The 20,387-nt window shown below is 29.9% G+C and overlaps 1 protein-coding gene and 1 long non-coding RNA gene across 2 annotated transcripts; one reads left to right on the top strand and one right to left on the bottom strand.

Annotated features, from left to right (window-relative positions):
• Positions 1-1,273: 1,273 nt before the first annotated feature.
• On the bottom strand, positions 1,274-6,227 carry LOC116405548 (beta-glucosidase-like SFR2, chloroplastic). The gene is given in 11 exon segments (XM_031889504.1): positions 1,274-1,806; positions 1,877-2,006; positions 2,104-2,253; positions 2,350-2,583; positions 2,674-2,842; positions 3,321-3,542; positions 4,562-4,728; positions 5,022-5,160; positions 5,305-5,362; positions 5,365-5,646; positions 5,952-6,227. Coding segments are annotated over 11 exon segments (1,920 nt in total). The 5' UTR covers positions 6,124-6,227; the 3' UTR covers positions 1,274-1,609.
• Positions 6,228-12,946: 6,719 nt separating this feature from the next.
• Positions 12,947-14,229, top strand: LOC116405540. Its single transcript, XR_004218656.1, has 2 exons — positions 12,947-13,104; positions 13,244-14,229. It is a non-coding gene; the product is annotated as an uncharacterized LOC116405540 (long non-coding RNA).
• The last annotated feature ends 6,158 nt before the right edge of the window (positions 14,230-20,387 follow it).

The raw sequence follows: 20,387 nt of genomic DNA, 5'->3' as shown, positions 1-20,387 counted from the left end.
GTTTATAAATTAAACTCGTATTCCTTTATTGTTATTGTTATTACGATTATTAATTACTTATTTATAAATTCTCTCATATTTACTTTTTTAACAATCTATGGTAATGATTAACACAATTTGATCGTATGATATATTACAATTTTCTAAATTTACATAAATTCATAGATGTAATCCAATTCGTAAATCGTGAAATAAAAAAAATTAAAAAAAAGCTATTCAAGTGGCATTCATTATTATTAAATATCAAATGAATCTAATGAAAAGTAATTTTTTTTCATTAGTCAGCAAACCCTCAATTGATGGACTAAATTTGTAAATTAACCTAAATAATATTATGTCAAGCACAGAAGTAGATAAATAATGAGGCATTTGTCAAATTGAACATATTTAAAAATTATTTTGAAAAGGGTAAAATTACTTCACTTTAAAAATTATTTCAAAATACACACATTTAGTACCCAAAATCAATTCAAATTTTAGTTCTAACACTCTTAAACACAACTATTGAAATTTAATCATTTTCTTTGTGATTTTAGAAATAACAAAATTAATTTTAACAATTTTAAACATTTATGAGCACCAACAAATGAGACTATTCTAATCCTTATAGACTAAAGTTTAAGTTTCACTCTTTTTCCATCTTGTTTTATTAAACTATAAAGTACTTTATAAGTGTAGTTGAACACGTTAACTCAACTAAATGTTCAAATATTAAACTTCTCTAAATTTCAGTCCAATTATAAATTCTCATTAAAAAAAGAACGGTATGGACTTCAAAACCAAAAGTTTGTAGAGTCTAGTGTTCTTGGTCAAAGCCTAAAAACATATCCCCAATTCCTACAAACCCCAGGGTATGAAGCACAACAATATACAAAATCTCTATCAAATAGATGCAATGTTTGGTCTAATTGCTACAAAAATACAATATACCAAAAGATAAAATAAATTTTAGCCTTTTTTTTGCCATACCAGCTTTCTCCCATTTTTTCAAAATATAAAAGTCAACACCATTAATACAAGTTGTAAAGAAAATTTAATTCTGCATTGAACCACCTTTAAATAGGTAAAAGTCAATCAATTAATTCGAAAGAATATGACCCCGATATTATCAAACAAGCTATAGGAAAAATTAGTTTATCTGATTAGTTGTTTTGGAGGACTTGAATGCAACCAAAATTACTAACAATCCAAAAGGTGTTGAAATGAATGAAGAATGGAAGGATGAATAGTTGGGTAGAAAAATGTGGTAGCAAAATGAGTTAGGTATTATAAATAGACGGTCGATCAAAACATAAACTTTAGATTAAATTACGTTTCATTATAGGTTCAGGTAGAAGTTTTCTTAGTAACTATGAGATGATACTAAAGCAGCATGCAGCATGCAGCATGCAGCAAACAAGCAAACATATAGACACTTGAATTAAGATGGTGAATGATGGTTCAATTTGTCTATTTGACTACAATATCACCCATATCATCTTAACTTTGTTCGTTCGTTACCTAATACGAGGAAACAGGCGCTCCCTACAATTTCTCGACTCGTGGAATTCTTCAAGAACAACCCGAGTACCTGCGATATCTTTTTTAAAATTATACTTCTAATCGAAGTTTAGAGTTCAAGAGGTCTAAGAAGAAGCCTCGTTTTATCCTTGGCAGTTTTCTTTTTCTTTTTCCTTAAAACAGAAAAAGGCATAAGGAAGGATCTGTATAAGCGACTTAATGGGTCCTGAAGCCCTTCCATCTCATAGTACCCAAACCGCCAGTCTCTTTTGGCATAAGGCCGTTGGATAGGCTCATCAAGGCCTCCTGTAGCAGAAATAAATAAGAATCACAATGATAAGTTCTAATTTAGCAAACTGCAATTCCATAAACTTACCTGCATACATCAAACCGTGTTTATTAACAGCCCGATAAAATGGTCGAGTCATCTTCTGTTTAGCAGCCAAGTGCAGATCACTCCATGCTTGAATACGATCTTCGCGAGTAATTTTACCAGAGTTTACTATCTGTTTATGATAACCACCAAGTGTTCTAAATGTCAGAAAACAATTGTTAGGAGGGTAGATTTTAACGGGAAAAAAAGAAAAAAGGAAAGTTGTCTACTTTAGAGAATAGGTGATAAGATTGACGTGGTATTCGGGCAAGATCATTGGCACGATCAACTGCTACAAGTCCAAACTTAGGACCATAACCATCAGCCCACTCCCAATTGTCAGAGATAGTCCAAAACAAATAGCCAAGTACAGGAACACCCTATGAAGGTAATAAGCAAACGTGACTCTTAAACCAATTTTATTTGTAAAATTAGAAACATAAACTAATAGTGTGACAAAAAAGCTGAACGCAGACCTTCATCATGGCAGCATAAACAGCAAGCAGATGTTCGATCAAATATGGCCGACGAATCAAATCGGTTTCATCGGATACCCCATTTTCAGTGATTATAAATGGAAGACTCAAATGTTTGTACCTTTCATGGTACTGAAGCAACATGCGATACAACCCATCAGGATACACCCCACGTCCAGATTCACTATACTCGTCTGACTCTACGAGTTTTAGTCCAGTCCCAGATACCACTTCCTGATTCATGGAAGAGAAATCTCAAGACGTCAGATAACAAAAGCATTACTTTATAAGTGAACCGATATGAGAGAGAAAAAAGAAAGAAACCTGCCCGTAATAGTTTATGCCTATAAAATCAAGTTTTTCTGAAATGCTATCTATATATGGGAAAAGTGTCAAAGTGTTTGCCAACGTAACAGCGGCAACATCGAAAAGGCCATATGGCCGCATAAAAGAGACGTGGTGTGCGACTCCGACAATGGAACTTGAAGAGTTACTGCAAAAGTAAAAAAATGAACTTCAATTCAAATATAGAAAAGAGAACAGAAGAGATATGGTTCCAATGTAATTCTGTCTCCAGATGTTAACTGTGGCCAACGAACTTTTACTATCCTTCCCCATTGATAAAGCAATTAGAAAGGTCTTTTCGAAACTCAAACTTCCTCATCACAAGAAAATATTGCCAATTTTTTTCTATGTATTTATGCTGTTGTTAATTATTAATATTTGTGTGTGCGCGTGTGAGAAGTAATTGTGAATCTTTTGACAGTCTTCCTGTTGCACAGACTGTAAGTTCTTCCAACTGAATTGCTAGTGCAACGAATTATGAAAACTGAACTTCTTTCAACTGAAATATAAGTAAACGGGAAAGTATGACATAGGTGAGCATGAGTTGCTGCAGATATTTAGAGAATGCAACAGTGCTCAAAATATTTTTACGCATATTTTTCATAGTTTTTAAGAGTGAAATATACCTTTTCTCATGGATATAGTCATAGGCCTGCAAGTGTGCAATGGTTATCCAATGCATTGCCTGTTGAAAAACACCAGTAGGCAGTGCAGAGGTGGCAACTTCAAGCATATCGGGTTGACCTCCAGGCCAGGCACCAGCACAGTAGGTGAGCATGCAAAAGACATGAGGCTCATTAAAAGTCACCCAATAATCCACCATATCCACTGTGTTGTCGACTACTAGCCTGCAAAATAGGAGCAAGTAGTATTGGATCAGCAGCAAAACAAAAGAACCCACGGAGATCTACAAAAGTATCATCAACGAACAGATGGTATAAATCTAGACTTCAATTCATAAGCATGCATTCCGTTACATTCACATCTCTCAACTAGCCTCAAAACATGTCCTTTACATTCTCCAAAAGAAGAATCATAGAAATAGATCAATGAGAGTTATACAATTACATACTGTCAGACAATTTGACAAGAAACGAAGGAAAAGAACTCAAAAGTTAAAAGTAATTTAGATTAAAAAAGAATGATATATCCATCAGCAGCTTTTCTAGCCGCTTCAAGGTATCTAGCAACTTTTCTATCAGCTAAAAAGCCAACATGACGTTTCTAGTAGCTACAGGGCATCAATTCATTGGGGTCAAAACACTATCCAAAAATTAACCATGCCCTAAAGTTGGAATCTTTTGGAACCACCATCCATAAGCAAATGCTAACCAACTAAACTGCAAGGACAGAATTTTGTTTGCCTTCCATGACAGATTTCCTTTACCATCTTTACAATTCAATGTTTTGAAGAAGTTTGACAATATACATGCAGACATTTGTAGAAGCTGAAGTGAGCTTTGGGCTTTGCTTATTTGGCTGAATTTGCTAACTGAGGGGGTTTGGAATATGAGAGTATTTTGAGATGTCCGAAAGTCAGTTTATATATCCATCGCTCTGAAGCTTCTTCATTAATAAGATGCATGAATCCCTTGTGAAAGTGGATGCAAACCAACCTTGGTCAAACCACTATATAAGTCCTATGTTTCTTTTCTTCTCTTACTCTTTAGTTCTTTTGGTTGCTAATCACATTCACAGTGAGATAGTTTGAAAACTAAACCATATAGTTGAATAATTTTTTATTCCTAGTCGTCTGTATTGCCTACATGCAGCTACATGATACATAACCCATACAGCATTTACAAGCACTAAATAATAAAGAAGGCAGGTAAAACCACCACCTGAAGGATTATGATTAATCACAAACCTAGTGAATTCCAAGAAATAATCAGCGGTTTTTTCCAGCTTCCACCCTCCATACTCCCCAGCCCACGGAGGCAGGGAATGATGAAACAGTGTGAGCATTACTTTCATCCCATATGAACGAACCCTGTTGATGATCCACTTATACCGCTCCAATGCTGCATAATTAACCTGAAAGGTAACATCATGAAAATGACTTGGACCATGTTACATCAATTAAAAACTTCTCCAAATATAATATTTAGTGCATTGTCATTTATGAACAAGAGTAAGTCATTTAATGTGCTTCACAAAACTATCCAGCATGGACTAATTAATCGTATTATTCCCAAGTAATGATAAATGCATGTGAGCAAAGTTATGGAAAAGTATTTGTGCATCACAGTCTTTGCAGTCTACACTCAATAAAAGAGATGAGAGCAAATCAAATGTCAAGCTAGGGTGACAAATAAAATTGAACTCACACTAGCTTTAAGTCCATTAACTGGTTCTTGAGTCATGATTCTAGACCAATCTATTCCCATCCTAAACACGCTGCTCCCAGTATTTTTAGCCAGTTGCAGCTCTGTATCAGGATCAGACCAAAACCTAAGTCTCTCTTCTCTGAAATAAGCCCAAACAACTCATTCAACATTCTGAAAGACAAATAATTTTTGCATTTATTTAACAATCAATAGTAAGCTAGCAAGAAATGATTAATCACGACAATGATTTACAAGCGTGGAGGATTAAAGGATTTGTGCTTACGGGTGAGGAACATTGTGCCATGCAGCTACGTTATGTTGACATTCATCACTTGTTACAACCCCTCTTCTTCTCCTACATACTTCTTTAATCCTCGAATCATGGCTTCCATCGCTATCTTAAGAGGCTTTCCTTTATCACTTTTCTTTTCAGAATATGCAGCCTGCTGAGACCCACCATCGCCAGCAGCAGACGCCATCAAAGCATCTGCTGGCTGCATCCCCTGTTGCGATTCCGATGTATCACAGGGTTGTTCTTCAGCAAACTGAAGCCAAGCATCGTTGAGCCGATCCTCAACATGGGCAGGGGCAGTCGCGAGACCAAAGAAGAACTCACGTTCGCCCTCTATAAAGAACCACAAACAGACAGAAACAATAAATCAAAATTGAAAAATAACAAAAATCAACAGTAAGTATTCAGATACACCAACTGTAAGTGCACAATTAATCTCAAACCCTATAGACATACTTCGAAGTAGAACAAAATAACACCATAAGTTAAGAAAACACCTCGGAAATGAAGTCTTCACGAATCACTCGGCATTCAAGGCATATAATAATCACTGAAATTCTAGGGCTGTTGAATGAAGAAACAAAAGAAATGGCGTGGAATTTTCATGAGAAGTTGGGAGTGGAAGAGAAGAGAGATACCGGTTAGAGTGAAGTCGGCGAGAACATCAGAGGAGTCATCAATGGGGGAAAGGAATGGGCGGAGATTCTTTCTCCGGTACCGGTGGAAGGAGAAGGCATTGGCGGCGACGGTGAGAGTAACCAAAACGCCGGCTATCTTGGTGGCGTAAAGGAAGAGAGCCACAAGCGTCATTTGAAGCAAGCCAGGAAAAGTAAAGTGAGCAATGGCGATAGCACAAGGAAGAAGAATTTCGGTAGCTGCTTCCGTTATGCTCTATCCACGTGTCATTATCAGATTGAAGAATGGTTCAAACTCGCCGATTATTTAATTTCGCTCGCAACTTAAAAGGTCGTTAGTCCGCTCGAATGCTTGGATTTCTCTATTTTCTTTATTGATTTCTTTTTCAATTATCAAAATATTCTAATGAACTAAAATATAATGTAATATGAAATTTTGTGTTATATTTTCAAAATATTACCCATTTTCAAATGTTAATATTTAGTTTCATTTCAAACTTTTAATTTTGAATATTTTAAAAACGTTATAATTTTTCTTTTGAGATTTTGTTTATTTATGCTTTTTAAATTTTTTTTCTTTTATAAATATTCATTGTTTTTGTTTTGTGTTGATGTATATTGATTAATTTAAAATTAAAAAAATATTCTAAATGATAAAATGATTGAAATTTTGCAAACATAGCAAAATATCACAATTTATCATGATAAATTGGAGTATACTATAATAAATTATTATAGTTTGGGTCTATCGCAATATAGATGACCGTCTTTTATCGTCAATAGAGATAAGAAAGTAAAATTTTGTTATATTTAAAAATATTTGGGTTAATTTTGCTATATTTGAAGGGAACAAGTTTGAAAATAACTATCTAAGTAAGGAGAGTTGTTATAAATAGCAAAAAAAATATATATATATATTTACAAAATATAGTTAAAAACTCAAATGGTACTAAAGAAAGTTGTAGATTTTGTTGTAAATAGTTTAAATATTTTGCTATTTTAAAAGATGTCCATGACAAATACAATTTTAAATTTAATTTCAGTATTGCAAATTAATATAGTTATTTTAAATAAATTAGTACAAATAAACACTAAACATAGAGTAAGGTTAAAAGTGAAACAAAACAAAGACTAAATTTGTAGCATTATGAAAGACTAAATTAAAATATAGTTCAAGATTTTAAAATTTACTTAGAAATTAAAGTATACACCCGATATTTAAGGTAAAAAAAGTCTTTTTATTTCTTCATATTTCAATCAGACTTTGGAGTCATATCAATTTGGTTAAATATAAAGTTTAGTGACTAACCTTTTAGATTTTCATATCTATTTGGATTGCCTAAAAATTTTTTTTAAAAAAACTCATCTTTATTTTAACTTTTTTTTAATCAAAATTAATTTTAAATACACTCTAAATATAGTTTCAGTAGTTATAAAATCATTTTTCATTATAAAGGCATTCATAAAAGTGTGATTTTTATTTATTAAGTTCTTAAACTTTAAATTTTCTCTTATACTAGTAGTTGAAATTTTAATTTTGTATCGAATTGAAAAATATAAAATATATATATATTGTCTATTTTAACCTTCAAAATGGAAAATTCATGAAAGAATTTTAGCCTATGTTTCGTCTAGAACTCTCCTACTCCTTTTGTTTCTTGTTCTTTAAGTTTTGTTTTATTCGCCAACTTTATATGAAATAGTTTGTTCTAAAAAAAAATGTAGTTTTCATCATTCACCTTCACGTCCTATATCTCACTTTATTATGTCTTGTTGTTTAGTGAGGCTATATCTACAAAATGTCTTACTGAGAATATGGTACCTTCTTTCCAATCAACATTATAATAAGTTAGATTTTGTAAATTTGAATATGTTAAAATAATTGATGATCTAATCCTTAAATAAAATAACAAATATAAGTTTCTCCCTGGTGCCAAAAGAATGAGAAACAATTATAGAGAGAAGACGAATGGGCATGGGTTGATTGGTTCATGAAGTGATCAATAAATTGGTGTTATGTGTGATGAATAGTCAATTCAACGTGATTTCAGTGTGGTGTGGTGTGGTGAACTAGTTGATTTTGAACTAATTTAATATCGCGGTTTTTGTTACGACACATTAAAAGATGGTTTGAAACAAAACAATGTATGATCAATGAACAATATCATTATCATGATAAGAATCTCGAATCTTAAATTGTCAATTGACCTACAAGTTTAAGTTGATGAGTGAAAATAAATTTAATATTTTATTGTCTAATACTACATTCGATCCTTGTAATTTGTTGGCAGTTAACAACCTATCAAATGATAATTGGTGACGATCCTCCAAACATATCTACAATTGTGTATGATATTGTTTACTTTTAAGACATAAATCATCATATATTTTCATTTTTTATTTCACTTAAGTAACCAATATGGACCTTTGGTAACATTTCCTACTTGGTTTACATTTGTTAATGGCTTAGAAACGAAAACGAAGATAAGGGACGCGGAATGAGAGTTGCCCAAAGGGCCATAAGGGCTATCTTAATGGGCCTATTTGAAAAGCCCATAAAAATGCGACACGACATGACGGCAAACGTAAATCCAAGAGTACGATTCGTCGGAAGCCATTTCTGTTTCAAGGTTCCAAATGTTTTGCGCTTTTTCTCATTTTACAACATTATTGGTTTCCCGATTTGGTTATTTTTATCTTTCCCTTTTAATTTTAAATTTATTTTCGATTTTACAGAAATGCCAGAAATGCCCTCATTCATCCATCAATTCCACTTTTCCTCTCATTTGTTGCCGTTCTCAGCATTTGTTATTCCTTTTTCTCCATTCATTCACCCGTCACTTCCATCTTCCACTTTCGTCTTTTCCCCTTTTTAATTACACAAAATATTTCAATTTACTTTCATTTTTCAAAAACTTCCCTTAATATATAATTTTTTATGAAAAAATAGTAAAAAAAATATAACATTTCACAAAAATATAATTTCAGTAGATAATTAACTTTATTTTTATTGATTTTGTTATATGAAGTGTAAATTGTTGGTAAATTTATTTTCTGTTTTTTAAAACTTCTAATTTTTTTAAATATTTGTATTAGAAAAATAATTAACAAGTAACAATACTTTAAAAATCATATATGGCAAAGTTCATCGATGATAGACTTTTATAGTGGTTTTTTAGTTATTAGTGATAAACCTATTTATAGTATGATATGCTATTAAAACTTTTATTATTGATAAACTCTAGTTGATTTTGTTATATTTATATTATCTTGTAAGGTTGTTATATATGTTAATATGTTAAATCTAATTGTTATATTTATCATTATTTTAAATTTAAAAGGTGTACGGAATCTAATTTACCAATCACTTTCATTGTATATATTTTAAATTATTGTTAGCATTCAATTTAACTTAAAAAATATTAAATACGTCGTTCATTATTGTCATTTTTGTGTGTATTGGTTACATTTATTTACATGAATTGCATTATTAATTATGCCGTGTATGCATAATGTTTACCCATCAATTATTTGCTAGTTATTTATCGTTTAAAATGAAAATCGAATTTAAAATCTATATAAAGTTTATTGTTGTGTGTGTGTATATATATTAGTTTCCGTGTAACTCATAAACACAAAAATTAAATAGAAAACCATTAATTTTGGTTCTTCGATTGGCCTCTAAACTTGAAACGGCGCAGTTTTGGCGGGGCTCGTATTTCCGGGGGACAGTGGGGTTTCCAAAATCAGATTTTGTTTTTTGATATAAAAAAAAATATTATTATTGTTGTAATTTATTAGGTTAATCTAAGCATATATTTTCGTTACAATATTTAAGTGTTTTTCTCAAATTTATTATTTTGCTTAAACACACCCATTCTGTTCGTGTATAATTTTGAAACAAGATGATCACCCATTACGAATGGAAGCAAACTCAAATTTGAAATCTAAAATCAGTAGCATTTTTAAGTATAAACGATGCTTATTTTGTTTTTGGTTGTTTTAATTTCTCAAATCAAAATAATTTATTTTTGAAGCACACGATTATAATCTAAATTGAAATAATCTGTACATCAAGCATAAATTATAATAACTTAAATGTCACTCGAAAATGCAACGTAAATTATAATAACTTAAATGTCACTCGAAAATGCAATGTAAGATCAAATAAAAATAATTCAAACATCGAAACTATTATTATTTATTATTATTTAAATTATTTGTATTTAATCTTTTGTAATTTAGTAATTAAAAAAAATGATTAGAACGCAGGCCAAGGCCTAGAATCGGCTGTGTGTGTTTGTTTGACTTTGACTCGCCTTGCCCTTCGAACTATGTGACGCAACCTCCTAATCACCTAACCCTTCATTTAATAATTCACATCTTAATTAATTTAGCTTCACTTTGTTTACTTATAACATTTAAATTTCTTATACTCTACCATTCATATTTTAATTAACATTTCCCATTCCATTAGCTAGATTTTTTTTCTTTTTCTTTTTTTTTTTAATTTTGATATCTAACATTTATTATAACCAGCGTTTTATATTGTCTAAACTTTGAAAAACTAGTCATTCATGTCATATTTGTGACATAAGTTAAGAGATACAAGAACACGTCATTGAACATATTCGTTTAGAAAGGTTTGAGAGCAATATGTACTCATCGAAGGTTATTGAATCCATGACTATTTATTAAAAGTGGTACAATATATAATGGTCTTCTCCTAGTGCACAAACATGTGATTGTGAATCACGTCGTTGTTTGGAGGTATGGTGTTGAATTTTTTTGAACCATAAGTGAATTAGTGATATATTATAGCTAGAGGTGGAGAGTTTGTTGTTGACAATATAAAAAGTCACTGAGTTAAAATTGTTAAGAAAGTCTCATTCACTTACACCGACAATTGATGTAACGTCTCGACAATACAAAAGTAAATAAACCTTACTCTCTTTCAATTCAAAGGTCATTTTAAATGACTAATTTTCGATTCAATAAAAGCAAACCAAACAAATAGAAAAAAAAACTAAACATACCAAAATGGTATTTAAACAATATAATCAAATCATATTTTAACAATATAATCAAATCATAAATAAATAAAATAGACAACACAATGGCCAAGGAGTTGCAGCATTTGTCTTATTAGATATTCACTGTTGTAATAATTAATATGAGAATCATACTCCAAAACATTATCATGTGGATGGAAATCTTGCTACTCAAATGTGGGGTGATGAGCAGTTACAGGAGATTTCCCCTTCAAACAAACACTTTACCAACAACTATTATTCATGCTATGTAGCAAAAATAGTCACCACACAAATATATTACACTTCATCTTATCGTAAAGAACAAATATTTTATGGCTCAATTCATTTTTTTATGAGCGGAAGTATCTACCTAGATCATTAACATTTAAATTTTTACCTTTACAGAAGTATATCAATTAATTATCTCGTCTTTTAGGTTTCTAAACTCCAGAGTCATTAATCGATCTAAAAAGTAAAAATTATTATTAAATAAAAAGAAAACAAAAATGCAAAGATTTAAACAAGTGAAAATCTTAAATACATAAATAAACTGATAAATATAAATGGATATTTTTTAAAATAACAAATAAATTAAATTATTCCTATAACAAAATCTTGGATTCTATCAAATGATAACCTTCTATCACTATAGTATATCAATGACCTGATAGAATTTGTCATAAGTTATAAATATTTTGTAAAATTTGTTATTTCTTTACAATTTTTTCAAAATAAATATATATATATAATTTAAAATTTTACGAATATTTTGGTAGATTGGTTTAAGTAAAATTTGAAAACATTGTTTAATTTTTTTATTTAATTGTTCACTTGTGTAACTTTTTTAGTTAAAGTTCTATTCAGTTTTGACTTGGTCACACACACACACATATATATATATTTATATATATTTGTAGTATTATATTAAAAATAAAAGTAATAAACATAGTATTTGGAGATGGGTTGGAGGTTGGAGGTTGGAGTAGAAATTTAAGGAATTGTAAGAGATGGAAAAAGCCGGAAGTTAGGGGCCAAAAAGATTTGTTGTTGAAATCTTTGAATTCTAAGCAATGACCAACGTCGGCACGGATATTTATCTCTTCCACTACCATTTTTCCATAGAGAAAAAAACAATTTACCAATTCTCTCCAAGCATCTATCTATCTATCTTTGCTTAGTCTACAATATTTTAAATAGTTTTCAATTGAGTTTTTCGAAACTATTAGCTATTCATTAACAAACATTTAATTTGAAGTAGTAAAATCATTTGTTTAGATATAAAATAATAATAGCTTTATCAGTAGTATAAAAATTGACTAAATGTATAAAATAATCAACCATATGTTTAGTTTTTAATAATTAAAAACAATAATTTTACAGTCTTAGTAGGTAAGAAATCATACATTTTTTTAACAATCATCCTATACTAACATTATTACTTGCTTATTGAAAACTTTTAGAACCAAGACTTTTGTTGTTAAATTTGAATATAGTTTCGATTAATCATTGAAATTCCATAGATATATTATATGTTTGGTTGTAATGTTCAAAACATATTTGATTTATTTTTTTATTAAAACCATTTCAACTTTCATTTATTTTCAAAATTGAAATTCAATTTTTAAAATTTTTCCCTTTTGAGTTGTTATTTTAGAGTTATAATTATATCAATCAACACCGCAAATAAATCTATATTACAACATATTTCAGTATACTTTAAAAATTGGATCGCATATATTAATGGTTTACGTTTTATTGTAATATTTACAATTGTCAGTTAAAGAAAAAAAATTTCAAAATCGAAATAATTTATATTCAAATCTTAAAGACAAAAGTGTATTATATCGTATAAAGGACGTCACGATTCACATCATTTATGGGCCTTTAGATAATATATGTGAGAATAAGGGGAGAGCCCAAATTTTAATTTTACATCTAATTTATTTAAATTGTCTCTTCCCCTTTTCAACCTCCATAAAATCCCATCTTTCCCCTTCTCATTTCTCTCACTCCCACACATCTCAACAACAAAAGCACAACAAAAAAACCACTTCCTTTCTCCATTATCTCTCTCAAAATCCCTTCCTCCCAAACTTTCCCATATCCTTCCTCCTCCTCAAAAGGTCAACCATTCTACATCTATTTTCTTTAATTATTCCCCCTTTCTCTTTTCACAATTAATTAACCATCGTTAATCTCTTATTTAGTTTCACTAATTCCACACCAAAATGGTGTAAAAATTAATGAGATTTTCCTTTTCAGGTCGCATGCATGGACCAACGAGGAGGCAACTGCCATGGCGGCCGGCGTTTCCGGTGGGGTTTTCCCATTGGCATCTCCTTTTAGGAGATATAGTCACTGATTCTTACTAGCCATGGCACTATCCTAACTGAGCTTTTTATACGTTTCGTTTTTCTTTTTTTCTTATTTTTTTCTTGTTTCCGTTTCTTTTTTTAAGCTTTTGAAATGGAGTCTTCTTGACCTTGTAAGACCTTTTCTTGACCTTGTAAGACCAACACCATAACCTTTCCCTTTACCATCCATTTGATTTCATACTCTATTTTGGGTAATACCCATATGGAGTTTGAGTAGAATCTATCCCTATTTCCACCCAACTCATCTTCTCCTTCCTTGTCTATCCCTTTGAGCTGCATTTTAGTTTTATCAAATTAAATTAATTAATTAATTAATAATAAATAAATAAATTTAATCAAACCCCACCAAGCCAGCCGGTGTAGAAGATCAAGAAGAGCAAGCAAACAGGAGGACGATTGAGTTGAAGAAGAAGAAGAAGAAGGAGAAAGATTACTTCTGCTCTTTTGGCTGTGAGGATCGGAGTACTACTTGTGTGGAGTTTTTCGTTTGTTTTTTAAATACATTTTTTTTCTGTAATAATAATAATAAATAAATAAATAAAAGAATTGTTTGTAAAATAGAAATGATTGTGTTGAGAAAGAAGGAATATATGAAATAGAAAAGTGAATGAAAATTGGTGTATTTGTGAGGGGTGGAGGAAGCAGGAGATGAAGTAATTTGTTTGGGTTTTTGTTTTACGTGTTGTTTTTGTTGTTGTTAATGTTGAGGAGAGAGAGAGAGAGAGAGAGAGAGAGAGAAGGAATAATAAATATTCTCTGGAGAATAAGCTAAGTAATTAGAATAGTGGAGTCCACCACCACTCGTGACTGCTCAATGCTCATCACTTTGTACCTTTTGTGTGTTTATATATAATTATATTCCAATTTACTCCATCTATTTTCTCACCAAAGTTAAGTGGTTAAGTTTATGGCTATTGTCTAAAAAATTGTAAATATTTTTTTTGTTATTTATTTAAATATAGAAAAATAAATTAAATAAGGCAATGTAAAATGTTGAAACCGAAAATGATAATAATAATAATAATAATAAGGAAGTTTTCTTTATGGAAGAAAGTTAAAAGCCGAGAGCTGAAGTTGTGAAGAGGAATAGGATATATTCATATTTGTATTTTGTATTGAAGGCTGAGCTGGGAAAAGTGTGTCCATGTGGGACAAACTCTCTTTCTTTCTACTTTCTACTTTCTACTCATATATCTAATAGTCAATCCCTCTAATTTGACTTCTTTTTCAATTTTATATATATGATAATATCTATTTCAAACTTGAGTGAATCCAAAATGTCTCAATATACTCTCAACCTAAATTCAACTTTTTTTTTCTTCTTCTTCTTTCTATCTCTCTATAAATTGCGTTTTTTATATAGTCGTAACCAGATTTCATTGATGGATCAATAATAACGAGTTTAAATCGTAAACATGATTAGATTGTTTTTCTTTATTACATATACTCAAAATTATAAATTTTGTAAAATTTACTGTTATTGTGCTGTCGTCACCGACTTCCTAAGGTTAAACAATATTGGTAACATTAAAAAAATCAAAGGCAACAGTAACAATAATGATTTTTGTCTCTACTTAGTTTTATTTTCAATATTTACATGCGGACAATTTTCTAATTAAATTCAAACGATTTTTTGTATTGTTGATGAGACTTAAATTGTTATAAAAATTTTCAAGTGTTTTATATATATTGAGTTGGTTTGTTACAACATGTGAATTATAATTGCATAAGTATTTGAAATCCAATGTATTATAAAGTGTATTAGAATAATAGTCTAAATAGGAAACAAACATATAGACAAGAAGAAAATAGCACATATCGTAAAAAAAATTAATAACAATATATACATTGTAATAAGTTTCAAAATACAACCGTTGAAATACTAAAAGCTTCAAACATAAAGTGAGTTACAAAAATCTTCTAAATCCAATTTAAATGTTGGCGTCAAACGTTCGATCCGTTAAAATTTATAAACAAGAAGAACCTATAAATAATTTTTTTTTTCTACACCTAAAGATAGCATAAACTTTTTGGTGGCAGCTGAGGATGTTTAAAGTCAATGTCAATAATTATTGGCTCATGTGAGTCACTGCCTCAAAATGTTAGTTAGCAGTCAAAAAAGTTTTTTTTTTCTTTTTTCTTTTTTTCAATTTTTATTTTAAGAATTATTGTTATTATTGTTTACTTTATTGTTGCTTAAAGTGATAAAATAGGTAGGAGATTGAAAGAGATGAAATATTTGTTTGAAGACTCCTAAGTAAGAAATAGAGAGTTGATAGTCAAAGGACTAAAATAATAGAAAGAAAAGAAAAAGAGTAACAAATTATTTTGGTGAATTGTTTTTAAAGTAGGTATAGTTTGTTTAATGATATACACAACTAAACTATTATCGTATATCAAATACTGGTATTTGTTTTTGTTCCCAGATGATCTCTGGTCAAAATTTGATTTAGTTCTTACGTTTTCAATTGCTATGCGTTTAGTCTTTAAATGTCGATTTCTATTACAATCCAGTTCTTAAATTTCATAATGTTATGATAGTAGGTTTGGATTTTGTTTCAATTTAGTCTTTATATTTCACGATTTTCACTTTTAACTTTGATTTTCACCAAATACTTCATTCTTTATTGTGAATTTATTATCAATTTAGATTAAAATAAATATTATTTTAAAATATAATAAAATATCATCGTAAACCACTATCTATGTCTATCTATATTATGTTAAACACAAATAATAGTTATACTGGTTTATCACATATAGATTGCAAAATCTTCGTATATTTATAAATAATGTCGTTTACAATAATTTCTCATAAAAAACTACCTATGAATTAAATTTTACTTCATAATTAATAATAGACATTAATATCAAATACTAAAGCAAGTATTTTACCAAAACTAAAGTTAAAAAGTGTAAATGTTAAAGTTCAAGTACCAAATAATATAAAATCCAATTGTAAACTAAATTGAAATCAAACTAAAAAAACTAGTTAAATTGAAGGATCAAAAATAAATAGTAAGCAAAATATATATTTTATTTTAGAAAGAAAAAGAAAAAAAAAAGAAATAATTAAGAATTGATATTGACATATCCCACTTGCCCAAAATACAAAGGGGGAAAATTGACAATGATTCACGGGGATTGGTATTTCTTGTGAAAGAGATTTTGTTTTTGGTAGCATCACATGAAATATTATTGTTCTTTATTACTTATTATTATTATTAGGACGGTGGAGATTGTGTCTCTTTCTCTTTTCTTTTTTTTTCTTCACCCCATAAATATTATTTTCAATTTATAGTTTTACTCATCAAGATTCCCACTCTTTACACATTCATAATTTAACTATATAATCTTTTTTTTTTCCAAATTTTTTTTTAATTTTTTTTCACTTTCTCAATTTACCAATCCATCCATCAATCCATCCCTTTTATTCATTTTTGTTTGGTTTATTTTAATTCATAACCTCTTTCCAACAACCTCAAATCAATGTTTTTGTTTCATCAACCAGTTCGACTTACAAACGAGAAAGATAATAGTTATATATTGAAAATGTTGAAATTATTTTCTTATTATAGTGTGAGATATAAATATGAAGTGAGTTTTAATAGTTTATTCAATTAAAGGTACCGAGGGACTAAGTGCCGTCTTGATTTTTTGAATTTTGTGTTTTAGAAAAATGTGTTTTTTTTTCTTGCGAACTCGGATTGATGTTTCTTAGGTGGGGGCTTGAATTTATTGTAAAAAATTTAAGACAAAAGGACATGTATTTGTTAAAGTTTTGAAAATTTTGTTTTGGTTTGAAAAAAAATTATGTAAATTAGCATACAAAAACAACAAAACTCGCGAGGAAAAATGTTGGAATTTAAGTTTGTTTTTTTAGAAAAGTTTCGAATGGAAATTTCTTGAATTTTAGATTTATTTTTATTTATTTTAAGTACGCCCTACACAAAACCTTGTTACAATTAATCGTTACCATGCTAGATAAGTTTTAATCTTAGTTATATCTTTCATCAAATCTCTTATTTTATCAAATTAACCATAGAGTATTAACAAAAAAACATACCATAGAAAACTTAAATTAAATAATGGAAAACACACCTACAAATCATTTCAAAAATTGAATACAATCGATATTTTACAGACATTTCAAAACTACTTTTAGAGTACGTAAGATCGAAATCAACTGTCTTCTACAACGACACATTTTGGGTTGGATGGAACCTGGAGTAAGGACGAAAATTATAAGAAGAAAGTTTGTTGGATCCAATGCTTAACAACCAAAAATGAGTTTAATATGTTTGCCACTTTGTTTGAAGTCTTTAATTTTGTTGGAGTAGAAAGTTATGTGTTTTAGAATTTTACTGAGGTAAAATGGTAATAAAAGGGGGAGGGAGTGGGGGGTAAAGAAAGATGAAAAAGGTAAAGCTGCAAAAGAGGGAGAGGGAGAGGGAGAGAGAGAGAGAGCGAGGACATATAGTGAGTAGTGGGAGATAATGATTATGTTGCATAAGTGGGGTTGGGAAAAGCTAAATTCCTTTTAATAATTTGTCTTCAAGTGAAGGAAGAGGAAGAGGAAGAGGAAGAGGAAGAGGAAGAGGAAGTGTGTAAGTAAAAATAAGTAATAATAATAAGAACAATAAAGAGTGTGTATTGCAATGGGGAATGGGGAAAATGGCAGTCCATTCCCAAACCCCATATGTGACAACAATAAAGTTACAAACTTTCAATTTCAATTCATCCACTCTCATCATTTCATTCTCAATCATCAATATACCCTCGCTCCATTCCAAACCCTTTTCCACTTCCTTTTTCTTTTTCTTTTTATCCTTTAAAATCAAAATTTCTTTCCAAATACACAAAACTCTCTCCCCACAAATAATAATTTAGTTCATTTATTCACGAGTCTAAATCTTCAAAATTGGAAGATGACGTGTACAATGCCATAATTTAATTTTAGTTATAAATCGTTCATTGAGTTGATGAATATATACCAATCAAGAAATAATTGAATTATGTTTGGTATGACGCCTTGCAACCTTCATCTATCAAACTACATTGACATTGTCTCAGTTACATGTAACATGTGTGATGGAGAAGGAGGTTATAAATAATCTCGCTCGATGACTACAAATGAGAAGAATAAGCCGTCTCTAAAAAAGAGTCGTTGCCTTACTTTTATGTGCTTAATTGAATTATACAGTCTATGTATTGATTCAAATATCAAAGTGTAGTTGGCTCAAAATACATATACTGATGTACTTGAAATAAGAGATAAACCTAGAAAAAGTGGGACATCATTTAAAGACGATGACAACAAACATGTGTGAGTTTCCTACTCCAATGAGCTTGTAGTGATTTAGCCATCGCATTTTTTAAAAAAAATTATAACAATTAATACAAGAAAACGTGCACGAGATAAATATGAAAAACGTCGAAAAAAAGATTTTCTCCCGTAAATTTGCGTCAAAATCAAAGTTGAAAAAAACAAGTATGGAGAGAATTTCCCTCAACGCTTTATTTTGTACGTCGTAAAAAGAATGTCACGTCAATCATGTAGTGTCAATGAAGTGTTACAAAAATATAACACATGTATATCCATACTTAGGAATAGTGAAACATTTTAACAATATACTCTAAATAAAGTATATGACTATACAATCAATCATCCCAATACGTGACCATATAGTATGTTGAATGAGTTAGTGTTGTGTATTATTTAGTCTAATTCTAGTTTTATAGAATAAGTCTGCTTTATTTGACTCCATTAACTTTCTTTGTGATTGCTCTTAAAAGAAAATCCATTAACTTCTTTTCCAACATCCACCTCCATTGACCTACTAACTATAGGTTGCTTTCATATGTCAATGCTTCTTTTAATTCATACTAACTTTTCACAAGTTTGGTTGTTGGTGTGAATAAATATATGAGTCTTCCATTCTATTTCATTGTTTGAACGATTTAATATTAAATTCGTCTCTTCAGATAGTTTAAGTGGCAAGTCAATTGATGATTTAAGATGATATTAGAATAGATAATTCATAGAAGTCTTGTTGTCAATCTCTATCGTTTTTATTTTCTCTAAAATTAAATTCATTTTCACTTGCAATGCATTTTCTCTATTTTCAACTCACTATGAAGTGTTGAATAATAAAATATTAAGTTTGTTTTTACCTATTAGCATAAACTTTTGAATGAATCGAGGATTAAAGATAATATCAAAACACATATGCTTAAAATCGATTTTCACTTACGAGACATTCTTCGTATTCCTAGTTTAGAGAAATGAAGAAGCGTTACTAAATTACGCTTTTAGATCAATTGGTGATTTAAAATTATTTTCATCGATTAAGACACGTGTCTGATCGAATGTGGTATGTTTTAAGGTATAACTCAAACTTACACGAAACAAATATATGTCTTTTTAATAAATTTTAGCTTCAAACTTAAATTTATATAGCGATGAAAAGTATTAGGGTTGTTCGAAGAAGGTGAGGTTAAATGGGCTGTGCTCTAGTTGTGCCTTGTGAGTGAAGAGATCACGTTGGACGATGAGCTATGCAGTTGAAAACAAGTGTCGAGAAAAAATAGAGCCCACGTCGTAGAGATCAAACTCTCGTCTCGAATAAATGGACGTGTGTGTGGGCTTGTGGGAGCCCACTTTTAGATCACCTTTGATATGTGAGTTCCCTATGTTTCAAATATTTATTTAATTTAACTTCGATTTTAAAATCTTCCAATTCTATCGTTAAATTTTAAGTTTTGTCTCTATTAGGTACTTAAATTTTCAGAATAATAATTTTATTTTTGAATTTTTACTAAATATTCATATTTCATCCGTGAAAATATTGATTTTTGATATGTTAATGATAATATTGATTGATTAGTTCAAATTAAAGATTTTTTATTTAGGGAATTAATATGAAATATTTTTAATCAATATTGAATTTAGATGTGAAGACTTACTTCGTAGTTGTCTTTAAATTAAGATTGAGTGAGTACGTATGAAAACTAAGCTTTAGAAGTGCAAA

This window comes from Cucumis sativus, unplaced genomic scaffold, assembly GCF_000004075.3.
Source record: "Cucumis sativus cultivar 9930 unplaced genomic scaffold, Cucumber_9930_V3 scaffold116, whole genome shotgun sequence".
NCBI classification, from domain to species: domain Eukaryota; kingdom Viridiplantae; phylum Streptophyta; class Magnoliopsida; order Cucurbitales; family Cucurbitaceae; genus Cucumis; species Cucumis sativus.
This window is presented reverse-complemented; position numbering and strand designations above follow the sequence as displayed.